The sequence below is a fragment of the Prosopis cineraria genome, unplaced genomic scaffold (assembly GCF_029017545.1).
Source record: "Prosopis cineraria cultivar Desert tree isolate PC_DT_omini unplaced genomic scaffold, ASM2901754v1 PC5, whole genome shotgun sequence".
Classification (NCBI taxonomy): Eukaryota; Viridiplantae; Streptophyta; class Magnoliopsida; order Fabales; family Fabaceae; genus Prosopis; species Prosopis cineraria.
Genome location: NW_026555336.1, coordinates 35867031 through 35888216, shown reverse-complemented (window position 1 = coordinate 35888216; position 21186 = coordinate 35867031). Strand labels below are relative to the sequence as shown.

Here is a 21186-nt window from a genome sequence, read left to right as displayed (position 1 = left end):
AATTAATATTAAATATTTATATAATTTTTATAAATTAATCATCTATATATTCTAGACAATCTAGGTTTAAAATTTTAAATTGCAACTTTTTCTTAATGTTTTTAAAGTGTCAGTTTGAATATTATTTTTAAATATTATTTTTGAGTTAAAGTATATTTTTGCTTCTAAATTGTTTGTGAAGGGATAATGTTGTCCTAAACTATTTAACATAACAATATCCCTTAAACTAATTAAATTGAAATAACTTGCTCCTTCTGTTTTAAACCCAACTGTTTTACCATTAAATAAGAAGTTTGATCAATGAAGGCCACTTATTTTAGATAATGTACATTTTTTGGATTTTGAATCAATTTAATTAATTTAGTGGCAATATTACTCCTCCATAAATTTTAAAGACAAAATTACATCTTAACTTTATTGTTTTTACTAAAATAAAATTTATAAAAATCCTAAAAACATTTGATATTAAATTCAAACTGGTTATAATACATTTGAATAGTTAATTTATAAAAATCTTAAAAATTTAATATTAAATTAGAGCATTCAGATTAAATCTGTCCTATCCAAATTAATAAGAAGATAGATTTATTAAAATTTTATAATTTTTATAATAAATATAAAACATAAAATAAAAATAAAAATTTATAAATCTAAAAATCTGGACAGTCTAGCTGCTTGTCAAGTGATGAGCACCAAAATTGAACACCTAACTATCCTCCTTTTTACCACACAGCAAGATTTAGATCATCCAAATTTAATTTAACATTCAAGATTTAAAGCTTTTTTTATTTTTATTGTATATTTATTAAAATAATATTTTTAAAAATTGAATAATTACAATGAATCATCAATCTGGCAATTTAGATTTAATATAAATAATCAGAATTAAAAATTAAGTATAGTCAGATTAAATTTTTACTGTCCATATTGAATAAAATTATTAGAAAACTTTATAATTTTTATGAATTTCTATTTTAACATATAAATAAAAATAAAAAAAATGAACTATCCATATCTTGCCATTTGGTGCAAAAGAAAGATAGTGGAAAGTTAAAATTGGAGAAGCCAACCCCCACAGAACCCAGCTTGCAGGTCTTGAGTACTTTTCTCAGTTTATTTATTATTTTTTGCGATAAATGAATGATAAACAATTAAATTAAACCATAATAAGATTGGATTGTTTATGTGTTTTAAACAAGAGAATAACCCTAATTAGAATAAAGCATATAAATCAATAAAAATAATTTTTCATTTCGGAGTGACAAACGCGCTGTACTGAAATGAGTGATCTTAGTGGAGAAGGAATTGAATATCAGATAGCTTCGCTAGGTAAGAATAAAATTATTGGCAGTCATTTTTCAATAATTTACTAGACCACCACGGAATTGGTGTGGCCACATTAAATTGAAGCCTTTACGTTAGGCCCAACCTTACATTGAGTTGGACTTGGCCATGCACATTGGACTTCTGTATGAAAGCACAATGGAAGTCCAAGATCTAAATGCAGCAGATTCAATCACTACCATGTCCCACAGCTCAATTAATCCCAGGTGACCAAGAGAATGGAGAGAAAAATCACTTGCATACATCAATCCTGCAGACTGGCTTCACTTGTAATGGAAGATGGCTCGGCTATGCTCGGCTCGGCTCGGCTCGGCTCAAACCTGCATATGTTGGAAGTCTATTAACTGAAATTTGATGATGTTACATATATGGATGCATGGGGAGTATAGCTAAGCTTTGAGCCATCCTAATAGAGTTGTGGGAAATAAATAGTGTATAAACTGAATCATGAACTACTCCGCATAGAATTTTGCATCAATAATCAATTGATCCTTTGCAACATCTGAATGGAGCTTCTGTTGGTTACAAAGATCAGCTTTCAATGAAAAAAGAAAGGAAAAAAGAAAAAAACGGAAGCTACTGTGGTTTTGCAATTTTAACTGTTGAGTAAAACAAGTTGATCAAGCATTATAAGCACGATCCATGAAAATTTTAGAATGAAGAGCACGCCGTGATTAGTTTATTGATGACATGCTGAAATTAATACCGCAGCTTTGCAATTTAACAACTTTGGAATAACTTATTGAGTGACAAAACATGAAGGAAAAGGATTATTTATTTCGGTGCATTGCCTGGCAGCCCATAAAGCCTCTCCATTTATCTCATAATGTCGTGCAGTAGAAAAACCAACTTCTAAAGCCAGTTCCTCCAATTCCTTCCCTGCATCAATGGAGGGTTTTGTTAATTATACAATCAATATGACATACCATCTAATGCTCACAAATGTTTGATTTTTCCTTCTATTAACTGCGATTATGAACTAGGTAGGGTTGGTAGAATTGTGATTTTTCCTTCTAAGAGTATAGTCTGTTTGATTGTTCAATAAAGTCTGTTTACGCACTTCAACTACATTGAAGGCAGAGGAAAAGCCATGATGAGCATAGATTGAAAACAAACCTGTTGCAAACTCTTTGATTGAGCTTTTTAGATATCTATACTCTTCAGAGAGGCCATAACCCAAGGCCACTGGGACAACAACGTTCTCAATCATCCATTCCTAGCAGAATAATTTCAACCCATACATTTGGATGCTCAAAGGTTTTATTTAAACTTAAGCAACGCGTGACTAAAAAATTGAAACAAATATCTCTGTCTTGCACTTATTTATCCTAAGGGTAGAGATAATTCCAACCAGAGTTCCATGCTGTAAAATAACACTTGTAACCAGATTAATGATCAATAGCCCATCATCTAACGAATAGATAAATATTGTGAAGCAATAACCCATAAAAATCATGCCTACCATACCATAGCTGAAGCAGTCAGATATTGATTGCTCTTATTAAAGTCAAGGATAGAAACTCTGGAGCCTGGAATAACAAAAGAAAGCAGAAGAGGATGCCGAGTTTAAGAGATCACCAATTATAAAATTGATGGAGTTGAGAGACAAAAGTTACCAGCTTTAAGGACTCGTAATATTTCTTGCATGGCCTTGCGCCTATCAACCACATTTCGTAGACCATAAACCATAGTTATAGCATCGAATGAACCATCACTAAATGGCAACTCAAGAGCATCACCTTCAACCCATCTGCCAAGCAATGAATGGTCACCGTCTTAACATTTTGGTTACATGCAGTATTTTATTGCAACTTTACAACATAATTTTGCAGCTTAACGAAGAGCAGCATGCAAAATTTGTGAGGACTCGTTGTAGCCAATGAATCAATAATATGCTCCAGGCTTATTATTATCATCTAATATTTCTGTACTGCTAGGATTACCGATGCTCACTCCATATTACTGAAGTTCTTTGAAAGCAAGTTCAGCCGAGATGAAGCAATAAACAGTTGCTTCTTTGAGAAGTCAAGACCAATCACCTACAGTCCTACAGATTCCATGACCCCAAAAGGCACCGATCAAATTAAAACACCTTAAAATTTCCAGAAAATTTAGTGTTACTCTACTCATAAGAGTGTGTGTGCGTGTGAGAGAGAGAGAGAGGCTTCAATGTTCATACAAATCAGCAAGTTAATCTTGCAAGAACGTAAAATTCTGCACCCATCAACTTCCACAAACCTAAACATTATTTCAAAGGCAAAAAATTATATTATTAAACATAAAAAAAAAACCGTCCAAAGAAAGGGAACCGCGTAAGCAACTTCGGATGAACAGTGTGGCGACGATGAACCATCTAGGTTCATGTCTCCATACAACTCAATAGTCAGTTCAACGACCCAACTCCCGAACAGAAACCAAGGCAATCATTTCTTAAGATGATGCACAGGACATTCACATATTCTTAATTAAACAAAACAAGAAAGCGAGCATGAAATGATAAAGGGAAACAAGAAAAGAAAGCAACCTCCCCCTTGGACCCAACTTTGTCAGACAATGGAAACGTTAAATCCCCACTCCCACAGCACACATCCAATACACGGTCTCCCATTTTGGCTCTGTTTCAAAGTTGAGACAAATACCGCATCAAGGAAGAGGGAAAAAGGAACTCCAAACGGCTGAAGGAAAATGCGTTCGAGAAACTGCATACCCACTTCATGACACTACCATTCGCTTCCAAATCCGATGCTGACCCAGGCTGAACAAACCATTGAGCTAAAGAAACGGCCAAAGAAGAAAAAAGCATAAAAAGAAAACTAATAAAAATAAAAGAGGGTAGAGAGTAGAGACACACAGCAGAAACAAAAGAAGGAGGAGGAGGAGCGGGCGTACGTAGTCATAGACCGCAGCAATGCGATTAAACAAGGCCTGCCGTTCAGTGGCACACCGAACTGGGGTGCATCGTAAAGTGGGCGAGGCAGGGGACCGGGATGACGAGAACGGAGCAAGAGTGACGTGCAAGCATGCCATTTCTGACTACCTAAAGTCCAAAACCCACAAGGCTACAACCCACTTTGGGGAATTATGATTAATAGTTGAGAAAATTGGTGACAACGGCCAAAGGCTTGCAAGCGGAGAAAAGAGATGGACACTTTTTTTTTTTTTTTTGGGTAAATAGAGAGATGGACACTTGGATATTTCTTCCAGAATCATCATCTCTTGCAAGCTTAACATTTCGGACTTATGTCCAAATATTTAAGCCTTAGTCTTCAGGGCCAGTTTTACCTTAATTGAAGTACTTTTCACTTTTCAGGAGTAAGGCATAATTTTTTTATTTAATTATCCTAATTTTAATACTCCCTCCATCTTAAATTATAAAATACTTTTAAGAGAAATTTATCATTTCAAAATATAAGACATTTTTACAAGTTTAAGGTTTCATTAATAGGCTTATTCCAATATTATCTTTTCTCCCTCTCTATTTAATACTAATTAAGTATGGATTTAAGGTTATTAAATGAAAGATAATTTTAAAAGTTTATATTTTTATTTTAAAAAATAAGGTTGTTTAGTGCATTTAATGAGGGTTATTAATATGTAAAATTTTATTTAAATGTGTCTCATAATTTAGAACGGAAGAAGTGATATTTTTTTATTATTTTTTGAGATTAAAAATTTATTTATTAAATCAACATATGAATTTCAGAACGCGATAGTAAAATGAAGCAAGGAATTGTAGTTATGATCCACTTGAAAATTGTTTTAAATTGAAAAAATTAATCACTTGATTTCTATAATTTTGACTCTGCAGTAGCTGAGCCCCTAAACTTTAATCCATTATAATTTAATTTTTATAGTTTTAACTTCATTGTAACTTAATTTTTAAAGTTTACCTTTTGTAATTTAATCTCTATAATTTCAACCACTTAAATATTAGTCTCTATATTTTAAAAAATAAAATTATAATGATTGAAAATATTTTAAACTTTTAATATTTAGAAAGCAAAGTTTCAAGTTTTTGGTCAAGAAAGTACCAAAAAAAAAAACTTAGTGGATGGAAGGCACAAACCCTTTCAACTGCAAAAAGGTTAACATTGGCTCAATCAATGACTTTTCAAATTCCTTACTACCCACATGCAGCATAGAAAGGTCTCAACTTCTGTCTGTAATGAGATTGAGAAGATCTAGAGGAGGTTTTTTTGGAGCAATGGAGTGTTCATGCCATTAGTTAGAAAACATTATGTGAACCCAAGGGTAGGGGAGGGTATGGATTTAGAGACATGGCTATAATGGATAATGCATTACATAATAAAGTGGCTTGGAATATTATTTTTAAGCCAAATGGCCTTTGTAGTAGGATAGTTACTAGTAAATATGTGAGGGCTAAGGATCTTACTAAGTGTGCGATTGCGAAATGAAATAATTTTTTTTTGTGGAAGAGCTTGGTTGAACTTTGGCCCAAAATTGTGGCAAAGATTGCTCATGATGGTACTAGTACTTTATTTTGGAAAGATAGGTGGCTGGACAATGGTAAGCCGCTTATCAAGAGATGTGCTACTCTAATTGCAAAGAAGCTTGCCAATTGTATTGCGAGCAACATGATGAATGGAAATGATAGCTGGAGGATGCATAGATCAATGGATTTTCTACCCTAGTAGGATATTCTTTTAATCAAAGGTCCTCTTCCTCCTTTGAGAGATGATGAGAATGATACTTTTAAATGGATGCTTCAAGCTAATGGATAGTTTACAGTGTCTCCCATGTATAATGTCTTTCAAAGTGCTCCTATGGGAGCTCAACATTAAATTTGGAATATGGTGTGGAAATTAAAGGGGCTATAGAGAATTCAAGTTTTCACGTGGATGGCTTTACACGAGAGGATTATGATCACTCAATGACAGAACAAAATTTTTAGTTCTTCAATGATTTGTGATACATTTATATTTGAAGTGGAAGATATTTTTACACATTTTAAGGGATTGTAAAATTGCTCGAAATGTTTGAAAAATGTTAATTCCTATTGAAGATTGGACTTTGTTCTGGCAATTGAATAAACATGGTTGATTTTTTTTTTTTTGGAATCAAAACAACAAGATATTATGAGTTTTCTCCTTGGACTACAATTTTTGGGGTCATTATCTAGTCCTTTGGAATCTTTAAAAAAAAAAAGAAGCTTTATTTTAACATAATTATAATCCTTATAATTTTATTTTTTAAAATATAAAAACTAATACTTAAGTGGTTGAAAATATAAAATTTGAGTTACAACAGTTAAAATTTAAACATTGAATTATAATCGAGTCAAAACTTTAAAAATTGAGTTATAATGAGTTAAAATTTAAGGATAAATTACAATTGAGTCAAAATTCAAAACTACAAAAATTAAATAATTTTTTTAAAAAAAAAGAGAATATCCCTTTTTCCTTTTTTTTGACCTTTTTAATTACAACTTCATTAAATGACCAAAGAATGCCCTCAAATTGCAAAGGCCTCAGTCTGTAATGGCCAAGTCATGTTTAGTGTTATTAATTTGTGTGGGTCCCATGTTCTCGAATTAACGCCTCAGTCCATAATGGCCATAGCCATTTGTGTGTTCCGGCTTTGATTGGAGGATTGGGACCATACTTAATACAGCCTAAAAAGTTATTTTTAAAAAAAAAAATATAATATTTATAAAAAATATTTTTTTATTTAAATATGCATTAAGGTAATAAATTTTGAAATAATATAAATATTTTTTGACTAAAAAGACAATTATATTAACAAATAAAAAGAAAAAGGGAATAATATAAATATGAATGCAATAAAATTTATAGTCAACTATATTTTTAAAAATTTTAATTGCAGAGATGTCACCAATTTTAAAATAAAATATGCTATTTAAATTATTTATATATCACTTTTAGCATTTTTACCAAAATTAAAAAAACTTTAAATATTATTAATTTTATCTCAAAATTTTAAAAAATTAATTTTATCCATATTAACTATCTATGCTTCAAAAATAAAATACTCTAACATTTAATGGAGACAAAAATATAAACGTAGAGACATTAATTATTGAAATGCTCTATATATAGAACCAAAATAAATACTTTATTTCTATCCTATAACTAAAACCAAAGAAATAAATAAATTGTTATTTATTTTTATCTTATAATTAGGACAAATATCTCATATTTCTTAATTACACGTGGTGTAATTTTATTTTATTTAACTAAAGAGGATTTAAAACTTACTCTTGTATGAAAAAAAGTGTAATTTCTTTTTTGAAATTGCGCGACGATGAGAGATTTAAAAATAAAACAAGTTGAAAATTTAATTTGCATGTGGTTTACATATCTTGTAGTACAAATTATTTTTTATATTTTTAATTTTAATTTACACATGGCAACAAATTCTAAAATAATTTTGTGTAAAATTGAAACAGGAAGTTGTTTTGCATTCTTAATTTTATATTAATGTGTGTTTGTGCAGGTAGCAAAATCTAAAACAAAATAAGTCATCTATACAATATGAAGGAAACAAATTCTAAAACAAAAGAATTAGTCAAATATTTTAAATTTGTATCAACATAAATAATGTATAGACTGAAATGTCGAAGATTATAAATAGGCGCCTGTTGGTTAGACCAAAAAACCGATTATTTTACTGAAAAAATCAATTAACCAAAAATATATTCAAACATATGAAAATCATGTAATTGGTTTCGTTGGTTAAAATCAATTTTTCTCAAAAGCTGACTATTGAAGCTTCTTCAGATGATCCATCAAAAAATGTTAAAAAAAAATTACAAAAAAAAAAACCCAGAAAAAATTGTCAAAAAAACCCAAAATCTAATAAAAACAAAACCAATAACATATTTTACTCTTTAAATAAAATGTAACAACTTTAATAATATTAAATATAAATTTATTAATAATTTAATTTTAAAATGCAATATCTTTTATAATAATTTACACAATTAAAAGTAATTTTAAATAAATTATTCAAATATCTTAAAATCAATTTTAAAAAAAAATTCAAACAAATTAATTAATTATAATTAAAATTTATTATTTAATTAATTATTTTTATAATCTATTATACCCAATTAAAATTTAAATTGACACTAAAACGAAACAAAATAATCATTAATGAGCCAGAAAGGATTGAAATAGAATGAAATGTTACATTATTGGGAGTGTTTACAGGAAGAATAATTGATTTTGCTTAATTACTATTTAATAATTATTACAAAAATAATATATTTAAATTAATCATAAATATGGTTTTCCAATTTTAAAAAGCAAAAGGAGGAGTAAAAAATGAGAGCACCAAAGGAGATCAGATGAAATAATTTTGTAACATTATTTATATTAAATTATTCACGCCTTGACACCAAGTTAGAAAAGTGAATTATTGATGATTAAGAATAACTTAAAAAGTTTAATTTCATCCCAAGATATTTCAGTTTTTTTCTTAAATCACAATCAATCTAGTTTCCTCATTTTCTTTTTTGGCCGAACTGTTCATTCCTGCCAAACCAAGGATAAAATTTCCCGTGCACCAATTTGCTAAAAATTAATTCAACATATACTAGCGTCATCCGAGGCCTCTTGTTGGCAGAGGCAACAGCCGATATGTGTGCGCGTGTCTAAATTTTTCAAGAATATCTAGCCAAGATATCTGCTTCTTGGTCTCTGTCTCTGCTGGTGGATATTCTCCAACAAGGTGGTATAAAAATAAATTCATTTAGACGGGAATTCTTGCGGGCTGAACTGAAATGAAAGCTTCTCTGATTTCGTGTAAAATAAATCATAAAACACAGCCATGGAAAGTCATTTCCCCCCCCCCAAAAGTACTGTTAAATAACTTCTATGAAGACGGCTAATTCTAGAATTCATCCATCTCCACTTTTGGTCGATAGCAGCAGGGATAAAGTGTATTACATGAAGCGCAGAATCTGTGTGAAAACCTCCTTCATTTTCAAAAATATACAATGTACATACACTTTGGCCCGCGGGGCTATCAGGTTAAAATTGAAAAGGCATAAGCAACATTGTCTGAGGTTATTTTTCATTTAAAAAAATTACAGAGGAAGCAAATTATAATAATGCATTTCCCATTCTTGAGGAGAAATGTAAGTGGTTCAATGCTGGTGCATTTTACAATTTACAGAGGGTAATGGAAGCCACCAATATGAGGAATTAAGAAGAAGAATACAACGTCAATGTACACGTACCAGGGCTTCATACATGATCCGAGTAGAATCCTCCGGTTAGAGTATCCGTGACAGAGAACTGCAGGTTCTCCGAAGGTCTCCAATGACGCTTCCTTTGATTAATAAACCAATTGTTTATTTGCTTCTGATCCAGCCCCGTCGTCTTTGCCAGTGCTATCTTATCAGCTTCCTACTACCACCACCACCACATTATTTTCATTTTACTTACCAAACATTCAATATCTATTCTACCACTCTTATTCTTACTAACTTACTGATTTCATCATATTTTCTGCCTCATTAGCATAAATACCTTATCATCATCCATAATTGATACAAATTTATAAAAAAGTCATAACAAGGCTTATAATTCAAATAAAGAAGCCCACATTACCTTTGGCCATTCAGAAGGCCCACATAAAGTCCTAAAGAACAACCAAACACAACTGGGTTCACATAGTTAAATTCAAGCGTATACGTTAGCCCATGTAAACCTTAAATTGAGTAGGACTCGGCCACAACTGGCATTAAGACATATTAATTCTAATTTATGAACAAATAACTTCTTGCTTTATTTAATCAAAACAAGTTCGTGTTTCCGTACAAATATATTTACACGCATGTTCTCTTCTTTCTATTTATCTATTTTCATGTATGAATGAATGAAAATAATCTACAGCGCGGTAAAATCAGGCGGCAGTTTTATCAAATCACAAAAGGATTAGAATTTGATAAAAGTTTAAAGATATCAATTATTGTATTCTTTATTTTTTTTTTAAAGAAACACAACAGAGAAAAGGTTATTTAAAAAAACTCATCGCGCAACTTCTTGCAAAAAGTTACAGTAAATAAAGTAAAAAGAAGCAGGAAAGGTCGAAAGGAGGAATTACCGTAGGGTAAGGCCATTTATAGTGAACATTCCACCAGTCAAGAAGCGTTTGCCTAGCCTCTTTAGGGAGCTTGCCCTTCTTCTTCTTCTTCGAGAACTCTAATTTCAAACTGCTAATACGGCTACCAAACTTGTTTAAAAGCCTGTCCTTCAGCTCCCGGTCTTCCCCCCGCAATCGACCGTCTCGTGCATCCCTATCTCCTACACTTACATCTTCCTCTGAAGACACGCCTCCTTCATCTGCACCCAAGAACGGCCAATAATAATGATCAACTCTAACCCCCTGCTTGGATGCTCAGATGAGAAGAAATGAGACGAAAGAAAAGAGAGAGAGAGAACTATTGAAAAGAAAATGTTATCACTCGTGCGATCGATAGGAACAAATAAGGAGGAAAGAAGAAGAATAAATATCTTAATAACTATAATTCCCTAATATAAGTATATATCATATCTAATGTAATTGTCTTTGTAAAAATAAATTGAAAAAATAAATTATATTAAAATTAACATAATCAAATTAATTTACAATTAAATTAGTTGTTTAAAAAAATGTAGAAAGCTAAAGATGCAAATTCAGCTTCTATTTCTTAAAATCAAATTAGTATTATTAAAATCAACATCAAATCAAATTATATTAAAATTAGTTATTAAAATTAAATTAGTTCTAAAAAGTTAAAGACACAAATTTTCATCTAGTTAAAAACTTAATTGTTTGTAAATAATTAATGTGGTTAAGCCGGGCAAAAAAGAGAGAGGAGAGGGTAGATAATGAAAATAAAAAAAAGTAGGTAATAAAAATAAAAATTTATTCTTAAAATTTCTCTACTTTTGAAAAGAAAAATTGCTAGGAAAGTGTGTGAACACTTCATTTTCTTCCCAACTTTTCTTTCCTCACTTTTTCTTCTTCATCCAAACAGGAGAAAATGTATTTTCTCTCATGATTTCTCTCCTCACATGTTCTCTCTCCAATTAAATAGAACATAAAGTCAAGTAGCCCTTCTGTAAAGCAGAAAATGACGAAAAATAGATCACATAATCCGCTTCTGGGCCGATTAACCCTAAGAAGGGCCCAAAAGGGGGATAGAGGACTGAATAAGAGGCCCACAAACGGACACAGAGGGTTGCGTCTGACACCCACTATGTCCGACAAGGATTTGACCCCCACATGAGGGGGGTACACCGAAAAGAGGAGAGCTGTGTTGGAAAAGAAAGAAAAAGAGAAACAGATCAGTGTCAGTGGCCAGTTGCGTCGATTGTCATTGGTCAGGTCAGAGGCAGTGGGAAAGTATAGAGTAAGGAGACGATCCAATATACTAATCTATGTTACAGCCATCCGTATAAATATTGGACACCCAATGCTTAAAAAGCTTGAGCTCAATCTTCGTGCTCCTGACCTGAGAGAACTGAGAGAAGCAGAAGCTAACTCAAAAACAAAATAAAAAGTTGCTTTTGATTAACTTACACATTACTCAACAACATATAGTAAGAGTAGAAATGGAATGAGAGATAATGGACAAAAACAATAATACAAGTAATCACAAATGATTAGATCTCTCTTACTGTGACAATGAAATCAATTAAGACCGCTGGTTTCTCCCCTTTTTCATAAAATAAAATAAAATAAAATAAAATATTTGAGAACTTGAGAGGGAGGGTTGGACAGAAAAGGACAGGTACGACAGGCGCTCAGCTAAGAAGTAAGAAGGGGATGGCGGAGAGAGATTATCTCAACTACAGCAAAAGCTGTGAAAACAACAGGGCATGTGAATGTTAAAGTAGTAATTATGAAAATAACTAAAACATGGATCAGAAGCCACCCGCTCTGCTCGGGATTTCCTACATGCCAACAATATATTTAATCATTTATTATTCCATATCCATCTGCATCGCCCCCACATAATGTTTCTCGTGAGTTTCTCTTCTTCCCAAATTCCAGCTTCCATCACTTCATGCTCGCTGCCATATCCTAAATTCCAGCCTTGGAAAAGAAACATGATTATAATATTACTCTCTCTCATTCTATTTATTTTGGTAATAATAATAATAATAGACTTTTACATTTTCATCAAAACTAAAAATAAATAAATCATAACTTCACCTTTATTAAATATATATTTTAAAAATATAATACTTTAACATTTAATAACTTTTTCAACTTTAATGAAGGTTAAAAAAAAAAAAAACTTTGATAACCCTGAGGTGTTCTATATACAGAAATACTCTCTCTGATATAAATAAACCAGAGAAGTATACTGCAATGATTTTATTTTCATACCCTCCAGAAGGAAAGAAAACCAATAATTAAAACCCAACCCATGCATTCTCTTTTAAGCTTTTAACAATGCTGAATGCATTTCTAACAAGTAAATCAGAGAAGCATATACACAGAACCAAAATAAATAAACATGATAATCCTTGAGATGTTCTACATACAGAACCAAAATAAATACTTCCTCTCTCTCTCTCTCTCTCATAAATAAACCAGAGACGGATACAGCAACGATTTTATTTTCATACCCTCCTGAAGGAAAGAAAACCAATAATTAAAACCCAACCCATGCATTCTCTTTTAAGCTTTTAACAATGTTGAATGCATTTCTAGCAAAATAAATCCAGGGGGAAAAAAAAGCATTCCCATGAACAAATTGGACTTCAAGTCCAAGCATCCAACCATATGATTTATTTCTAATTAACCTAAACAGGCTAAACACCGTCAATTAATAATCAATGATATGACAACAAAAATTAATTCAGATAAAAAATTATCCTCATCAAATTAAATGGTCAGCCAGGAAGTGCAAACTGGAAAGCAAAAGCTACTATATCTTCGCTTTCAATATGTCAGTGCGTGGATGGGTCCATATCAGAATAAACAACATCTCGGTCCCGATATAGAATACTCGAGAAAAATTTACTATTTTCACTTTTCTTATTCAAATTAAAAATCAAGCAAGCTAACATTAAGCATTGTCATCCGATCCTGTGTAGCGAAATCATTGCAACACTTCAAGCACTAATGTTTTCAGCTAGAAAGCCACAGATTACATCAAAACTCGATCACAAAAACACAAGCCCAAATCCGTTGATCAAAAAGCAGCATATTACACAAAATTCAAGCCCCCTGCATATCAGTATTATTTAGACGTAGGTGGAAGCGAAGAAAAAAAATGATTTAAAACATATAGGAAGTTTAATTAAATACCCAGTCAAGTAGCGGAAATATGCTAGTTAATTACAAATACAATATCCAATCAAGGCCTGCAATGCATGTGGTTGGTCGCATGACAGGTAAAAACAAACGAAAAATTCAAAGAAAAGTATGGTGAACATCGAAGGGATAAGAACGAAAATCAAACATCATGTGCCCACTATATTGTTTCTCAAGCACGCGCTTAAGGAATGTGTAGGTTTACAAGACAGATTTAAGGAGAATCCATCAAAGCATGAAATACAAAGGCCATTTAAAAATTAAAACATCACTGAAAAGGCAATCTGTACTTCCAAATAAACGATATTATTAGTTATTTCTTAAAAATGTAAACATCGACACTGAAAGGTAATCTGTACTTCCAAATAAAAAATATAAGGCATTCGACAACAAAAAAGCATATTACAACACATCTAGTTGATATGCAGAGGGGCAATGATTTGTTAGAGGGAGAGAGAACTAAAATGAGCAATTCATTAACCGCAAGTACAATTTAATTATCTCAACACTTGAGCATAAAGAACCTAATCAGGAAAACCGAACTACAGATGTTATTAACTAGTATCAATTTATCCCGAAAATAAGTTAACAATACTTTAGGTGCAGACAGGCTATATCAACCCCTTTAAAGTACAATTTCCAATGGGCATTTTATATCGCAACAGCCAGCATCACTTATGCCCTATTGGAACTCTAAAACTAGTAAAGTATGGAAGGGAATCCATATCATATAAGACATTACTGTCAGATCTGATTGTGTTCATCTAATCCAAAACGGGTGAGTTGAAGAGTTACCATAAGGAGTCATATAAATGTTCAACATCAATTTACCTACATTATACAAATTTCTTCTGCATTCTTCCATAGCCATACAATCCTGATCATCCATTACTCTCTTTCATGTTAAAACTTCAAGTTTGACATTTGACTTTCACACAACACTTAGAATTTAAAAAGCTCCAAATGAAAGCAAGATAAATTCTGGAATCTTCTTTGAAATATCACTTAACAGCTCACAATTTTTTTTTTAGTTTATTACTTACTAAACGACCGCATAAGATGGGAAAACGAGGACTTCAAAATATTGAGTCCCTAAAAATTAGGAAACAACAAAATAAAAATTACCATTTATTATTTACATGCTATGAAACTGAAAAACACTCCCAACAATTTCCATAATCAAACATTTAGATGAAGGTTAACAAGAATATACTACAAGCATACAATACTTAGAAACCAACAGTCATAGAGAATCACCTTCAAAACGAAACTTGCCTATTGACGAGCATGAAGCCAGATAAGGTGCTAGCCTGCCTTGGCTGCTTCAATCCATCAGATTTTAGGCCAATATCTAGAAGAGAACAACATCTAAAGAAAAAAAACTAAAGGAAACTGGGGAAAAACATTTGAAGGATGGAAGAATTGAGACGCAAAAGGCCCCTAAAAGAATTTCGCCAACGATACATGAGCAGGTTGCTTTTAGAGTGTTATCAAACGACGTCTGTGTCAGCGACGTCAAAATTCTGGAATTTATTTTGATTGTTAAAAAAACAATTTCAGCAGCCAGCAGAAGGCAGAACAAAAAGGAAATGAAAACAAGTAGAAACATATCAAACAAGACGAATTGATTAAAAACTCATACATAGAAGAAAGAGATTTAAATACGGTTGACTCAAATGACCAAGCAATCCATATTTCTTTCCACGGCGAAAGAAAGAAATACATGGAACGCGGGCTAACAGTGAAAGCGGGAAGGAAAAGTCACAAATCAACTGCAGATGGCTTGCTAGAGCGAAAAACGAAATGATTCTTCTTAGGGTTTTCATTTCTTTTTCCTTACTTCTAAAGTTGTTTGTATCACTGTGCCATCCGTTATTGCAACCATATGCTTGCTGCTACCGAGTTAGATTAATAATTCTGCGGGGGCAATATTTATGCCCTCAAAAAGAGAGCAACCATATAGTCAATGCTCCGGGTGGGTTCTTTCTCGTCCAAAAATCTCCAAAAGCTTTCAATTTTCAAAATAGTCCCTCGCTTGTTTCTCCAGATATAACGCAACATAAGACGACGCCTGCACAGAGCTAACAAAGAACATCGAGTTGTTCACAGGGGAGGAAAAGACTGACCGGAAAGAGTTGGAACGGGAGCACCAGAGCAGAGATGGCTGAGCTGGATTTCGATCTCGTTGAGGAAAGTAGTTGCTTCGTCAAACGGCCGGGAAAGATCAGACTTATACTTCATCAGCAGGTCGCAATAGGTTTCCTGTGACCACAGACAAAACTGAGTGAAAAACCAGAGTCACAATGAATTCGTCGAGCTATACGTAAAGGTGTGGACGTGAACATGAGAGAGAGTAAACCAAAAAAATTAATAAAAGGAAGGAAGGAAAGAAGGGGGGGACCATGAACTCGTCGAGCTCGGGATCGTCACCGAAGCACGTGGAAACAACCTCTCGCTTACAGACATCGTTTTCCCGCTGGATTTCGTCTAACAGGCACGCGATTTCTGGAGGCGCTCCCACCTGACATACATGCCAAAAACGTTTCACAACGTCCCAACGAGTCATAATAGATGGTATGTTGAAACGGCTTCTGAAGAACCGATTCCATCCAACAATTCAAGAGCTAAAACTGCATAGGGTTCCACAGAAACTAGTACCCAAAGTCCTCGTTTATAACTTGCTATAGTTAAGTCCTTGCTTACCTTGACTACGACTTCAAAATCTCAAGAATTGAAAAAAGACTAAAGAAAAGTAAATAAGTTATGACGCTGACAAGTTTCGAAAAGCTTGAAGGGGGAAAAAACTCAAAAGTTAAATCAGCAAAATGAAGTACAATATTGAGAATTGGATATGAAGGAAAAATAGTGAATCTCAGTAACTTGGCTTGTTCCTGTGCTTATTTATGATCTCAGGCGCAGGAGGTTATGAAATCACCTTCTGGCAGTCGATGAAAGCATGGAGGAGACGAGGGTAGTGAGGATGAGAAGCGATTTTGGCTTTGATGAGAGAGGAGGCACTGTCTTCAGGTTGAATTTCAGGGGCGACAGACGGCGGCTCAGCTTCGGAAATGGCAGAAAGCAGGTCGTTAGATCCGAACATCGGATTCCGATCATGGAAGCCGCCGGAGGAGGACGGGAGAAAACTCTGGTAATCGGTGGCGAATATGAGGTTCTCCGGCGTCATCAAGGCCTTGTCGGAGTAGTCCGCCGACATCGGCACTCCGTAGATTTCTTCCATCGCCGGTCGAAGTCGAACACAAAGCTCGAGCACCAAGTCTGTGCGTAGCAGAAGCAACTTCTGGAAGAAGAAGATACCGATAAACACAACCACTTCCAATTCCAATAAATCGAACAGCTCGCCACGCTCTCACACATTTACTGTTACATGATTTCTGCTGAAAAAGGAGATTGTCCATTCCATAATTTTACAAATACAAATTATAATTATCTTATCTGCAGTAGTAAAACATAATCCATGTTTTTTTTTTTTTTACAGAACATTGTCTCTATAAATATTTTGCTTTATCCTCTATTTTATATAGATATTAAATATTAAGAAGTAATTAAGTAAGCAGTAAACGAAAGTTGAACTAAATAAATATTTAAAAAGAAAAAAGAAAAATAACAATAAAATTTTTTTAAAATATTTAAATGATAATTTAATTTTTTAAAATATCATAATTTTTTAAAATTTTTGACACTTTTTTACTAGTAATGAGTTTACATAAATTATTAAATTATTTTTATTTAAAACAAATAATTTATAAATTTTATTTAAATATTTATAATTTTTTTACATTCATCATAATGTAATAATTTACAACTTCATTTTTTATTTATTATTATATTATTATGAATATAAAAATAAAAACTATAAATATTTAAATAAAATTTATGAACTATTTATTTTTAATAAAAATAATTTAATAATTTAAATAAATTTATTGATGGTTAAAGAGTTTTAAAAAATTTTAAGAGAATTACAATATTTTAAAAATTAAATTAATATTTATATATTTTATAAAGGTTTCTGTTATCATTTTTTCGAGGAGGAATTCGGGAGGATGGAGGGGAGTGAATACAAAGACTTCGGGATTGGGAAGAAGATCAGTGAACAGAGCCAGCAGCGACTGAACCGGCGGTAAGGAGTATCATTCTCCATTCCCAAACAGAGAATCCTTGGTTTTTATTTTTATTTTTTTTATTTTTGGCTAAATACGAGAATCCTTTTAAATTTATTTGGTTGGTCTACATAGAGTTTTCATTAGAGTCTTTTTTTTTTCAAATAAGGAAAAGATCCTTTCATTACAGCAGATAAGTGGGGATCAAACCAGAAAATTTTATGTGACATTTCAGAATTAGGGGTAGCTTTTTCAAAGTTTCTTTTTTTTTTTTCCATTCCCACCAATTTGTTTGAATATGAAATCTTGTAGCTAAACAGTCATGAATCTTTATCAGGCTAGGACCAACGCGTGTTACAACTTCACTCCTTCATTGTTATATATAAGGTTTAAAGAGAAATATTTTTTGTTTTATTTATAAATCATATAATTAAATTTTAAGTATAATTTTTTCTTTAATTAAATATATATATTTAATATAGGAAAAATTAAAAAGTTTTTAAATTTCTTTATAGAATTAATAAGTTTTTATAATTTTTCTTAATTTTAGTAAAATATATTGAAAATTTATAAATATGACCAAATGAGTATGATCTGTAATTTTATGCTCCTCCAATAAAAAATATAAAGTATTTTTAATTGAATATTACCTTTCAATAAAAAAATTACTTCATCTTCAAACTAATATTGTCATTTTATAAATACCCCTATTTAATAGAGATAGAGTATTTCACTTTATAATAAATATAAAGTGATTTATTTATTAAAAATATTTTTTAAAATAAGACAATAATTACATATTAAAATATAAAAATACTTTATATTTTTTAAATTTAATATTTTAAAAAATGCCTTAGAGGAGTATACCCACAAATTATCTGTAGATCAATCTATAAGCCTCACGTTTGGGTTCAGATTTGAAATTTTAAAAATATATCACTTTCTATCCCTGTCTTGCATAGAGATATATACATGCATGTAAATCAAAAAAGAATCTGCTAACCAGAGAAGCTAAAGCCGAGCATGAGTAATCTCTCTATGCAAAAGGACATTTCATCGTTTAACAAATACAGTCAGATAATTTCCTCACATTATATTTTCTCTCCCCTAAACATTTTCTATGCAGCAAACGCAATTTATATTGTATCTCTTCTTAAAATTTCCAAGTCTCTTGTTCAAGTTGGGAAACTGTTTGGTAACTTGCAAAGTTCATTTCATAACTTAAAAAGACAAAACTTCTTTCACATTATTTTTGTGCATATCCAATGAATTTCCAAATACGTACCCATGCATTATCACATTTATAAAGGGAAAAAGTAATCAAACACATGCATGTATGATATAGACTCTTCTTTTACTTTATATTTAATCAAAATACAAACTATATCCTTGTATTTTAATTGTATTTTGTTTTTAATCCCTGTAATTTCATTTCATTGTTTCTAATCCTTTTAGCGTGATCAAACTAAATGAAATAAAAATCATAAAATAAAATCATTTTCTCTTAAATTTATTTTTATTGTGCTCGATGGAAGTAAATGTTAACAGTGTATAGAAAAAAAAAAGGAAATTTTAATATTTTTCCAATAGCTTGTTCGCTTTTGCACGGGATGATAATATAACTACTGCGAAATACAATTTCTATACAGAAAATTAGATTATTGGACAGGAAATGAGCGACAACAAGGAGAAGGCATGCCCTATGATATGAGCTAAGATTATTTTCTTTTTTTCTTTTTTAATTTCCCATGATTTATATATTTGCGTAAAAATCTTAGATCCTGGCCGTAGGACATCTTTAATACGATAAAAACCTTTCTCGAAATATTCCAAGCCGTTTTTTTTTTTTTATCATTAAGATATTAACTAAAGGAGACGGTAATCTCGTAGTACCTCCTTTTAGAATAAATCAATTAATAGCCACGCTTTTATGTTTTATTCCTCTCGCGCTCACATGTTTTTTAAAGGTTCATTTGGCGTTGGATTCTCTTTTCCCAAAAAAGAATATGTATATTTTTATTAATTAATAATTTGAAATCATATTCATGTATTACTGTTTTAAAATAATAATATAAAAAATATTATTTTATTTTATTTTATTTAAACAAATATGTGAACTAGGCGTAAGCAACTAACTTTTCACAGATGAGGTACTATGAATGATTATATGCGTAAGGTAGATTGTACATCAATGAAAGCATAAATGCATTTTCTATGCTTAATATTCCTTGAGTCATGTCACGCCTAAATGTTAATAGATAGTATATAATATTTAAAAAATGAAATTCTGACATAAAGTTGAAGTATCAAATGATGTTCAATAAATATATAAACCCTATAGGAAGTACAGTTTTTGATTAATAGCAATGGAGCTGATTGTTAAATTCATGAATTCAAATAAATTTATAATTATAATTATGATAAAGATATAAACTTAAAATATAAATGCAGATCATAAATTTATAAGAATTTATCTTTATTAATAAATAAGTTTTAAAAGTATATGATTAAATAATTAAAATATAAAAATATGACATAATTTAATTTAAATATATTTAAATGTAAATAATTAAAGTTAAATCTATTTACATATATTGTTATATTTAATATGAAAATTTTAAAAGAGGGCAACTTAGTATTTTTTGTTTTTTTATTAATATTATTTTTTTGTTTCTTGAATTTTTTTATTGACCCAGATCCTACTGCTTATATAAATTAAGTTTTACGCAATATATACATATCTCACTCAAGAAATTTATGAATAAATTGGTATGATTTTATAAGTTAGATATGTAAAAAGGTAAATTTAAAAAGTTAACTCACGAGTTTAATTGAATTTTATCTAATTGTTTGAGTTCAATTGAGTTGTACTCTTTATTATCAAACTCTTGAGTTAACTCTATAAATTTATCATTTTTATGCTTGAAGCATTTTACTTTCAGATTAAAAAAGGACTTATTTTACTAATTAAGTGAGGCCTCGCATTTAGTTAATCATTATATTAAATAGAGCGTGGTATTAATTTATTACCAGCGGTATACATATATAATATTCTTTCAAATTTTTTACGAGAAACATTCTTGCTTCTGATTGATAGCAACATTAATGTAAATTAATATTCTTTCAAATTTCTTACAATATATATGTGCGCGCACGCCTGGTGTTCTATTTATGCCCCTGTTAGTGTGCTCATAAAGGAAAGGATATTAATAGAAAACATAATGTTTATATGTATAAAGATAGAAATTTGACTCCTTGTACTTCACCCAAATAATAATAATAATAATGATGATAATAAAGAAATAAATAAATTTGAGAATTGAAAATATAAGAGCATCGTGAATTGTATTGTTAAAATTACAAGTTTAATTAAACTCATAATAAGAATATAAACTCGAATCATAAATTTATAAGAATTTACTTT

The 21186-nt window shown here is 31.0% G+C and overlaps 2 protein-coding genes and 1 long non-coding RNA gene across 6 annotated transcripts; all 3 read right to left on the bottom strand.

Annotated features, from left to right (window-relative positions):
• Positions 1–1227: 1227 nt before the first annotated feature.
• On the bottom strand, positions 1228–4392 carry LOC129310359 (2-phytyl-1,4-beta-naphthoquinone methyltransferase, chloroplastic-like). 3 transcript variants are annotated; one of them, XM_054952179.1, is made up of 7 exons: positions 4234–4392; positions 3984–4099; positions 2961–3094; positions 2812–2873; positions 2461–2560; positions 2136–2223; positions 1228–1664 (listed from the first exon to the last, which is right to left on the bottom strand). In XM_054952179.1, exons 1-7 carry the CDS (start codon positions 4369–4371, stop codon positions 1589–1591), a joined length of 714 nt encoding a protein of 237 aa, XP_054808154.1. In that variant the 5' UTR covers positions 4372–4392; the 3' UTR covers positions 1228–1588. The 3 variants fall into 3 exon arrangements, with proteins under 3 accessions (XP_054808154.1, XP_054808155.1, XP_054808156.1); XM_054952180.1 differs by having other exon boundaries at positions 3984–4116; positions 4234–4374; XM_054952181.1 differs by having other exon boundaries at positions 4196–4370.
• A 4933-nt stretch (positions 4393–9325) lies between these two features.
• Positions 9326–17028, bottom strand: LOC129311298 (homeobox protein knotted-1-like 6). 2 transcript variants are annotated; one of them, XM_054953512.1, is made up of 5 exons: positions 16577–17024; positions 16043–16162; positions 15768–15903; positions 10435–10673; positions 9326–9734 (listed from the first exon to the last, which is right to left on the bottom strand). In XM_054953512.1, the coding sequence occupies exons 1-5, from the start codon at positions 16877–16879 to the stop codon at positions 9573–9575; spliced, it is 960 nt and encodes a 319-aa protein (XP_054809487.1). In that variant the 5' UTR covers positions 16880–17024; the 3' UTR covers positions 9326–9572. The 2 variants fall into 2 exon arrangements, with proteins under 2 accessions (XP_054809487.1, XP_054809488.1); XM_054953513.1 differs by having other exon boundaries at positions 9596–9737; positions 16577–17028.
• Positions 11861–15761, bottom strand: LOC129311299 (uncharacterized). Its single transcript, XR_008593274.1, has 3 exons — positions 15482–15761; positions 14899–14960; positions 11861–12411 (listed from the first exon to the last, which is right to left on the bottom strand). It is a non-coding gene; the product is annotated as an uncharacterized LOC129311299 (long non-coding RNA).
• Positions 17029–21186: the final 4158 nt, after the last annotated feature.

Bases quoted from the DNA above. Each gene is read 5' to 3' on its own strand.
- LOC129310359 (XM_054952179.1), bottom strand. From the start codon at position 4,371: ATGGCATGCTTGCACGTCACTCTTGCTCCGTTCTCGTCATCCCGGTCC. The intron at 3,095-3,983 runs GTATTTGTCTCA...ATTGCTTGGCAG, and splicing joins TTTCCCTCTTCCTTGATGCG to ATGGGTTGAAGGTGATGCTC. The intron at 1,665-2,135 runs GCAATGCACCGA...CAACATATGCAG, and splicing joins GAGGCTTTATGGGCTGCCAG to GTTTGAGCCGAGCCGAGCCG.
- LOC129311298 (XM_054953512.1), bottom strand. From the start codon at position 16,879: ATGGAAGAAATCTACGGAGTGCCGATGTCGGCGGACTACTCCGACAAG. The intron at 15,904-16,042 runs GTCCCCCCCTTC...CTGTGGTCACAG, and splicing joins CCGAGCTCGACGAGTTCATG to GAAACCTATTGCGACCTGCT. The intron at 9,735-10,434 runs GTAATTCCTCCT...TGGTGGTAGTAG, and splicing joins ATAAATGGCCTTACCCTACG to GAAGCTGATAAGATAGCACT.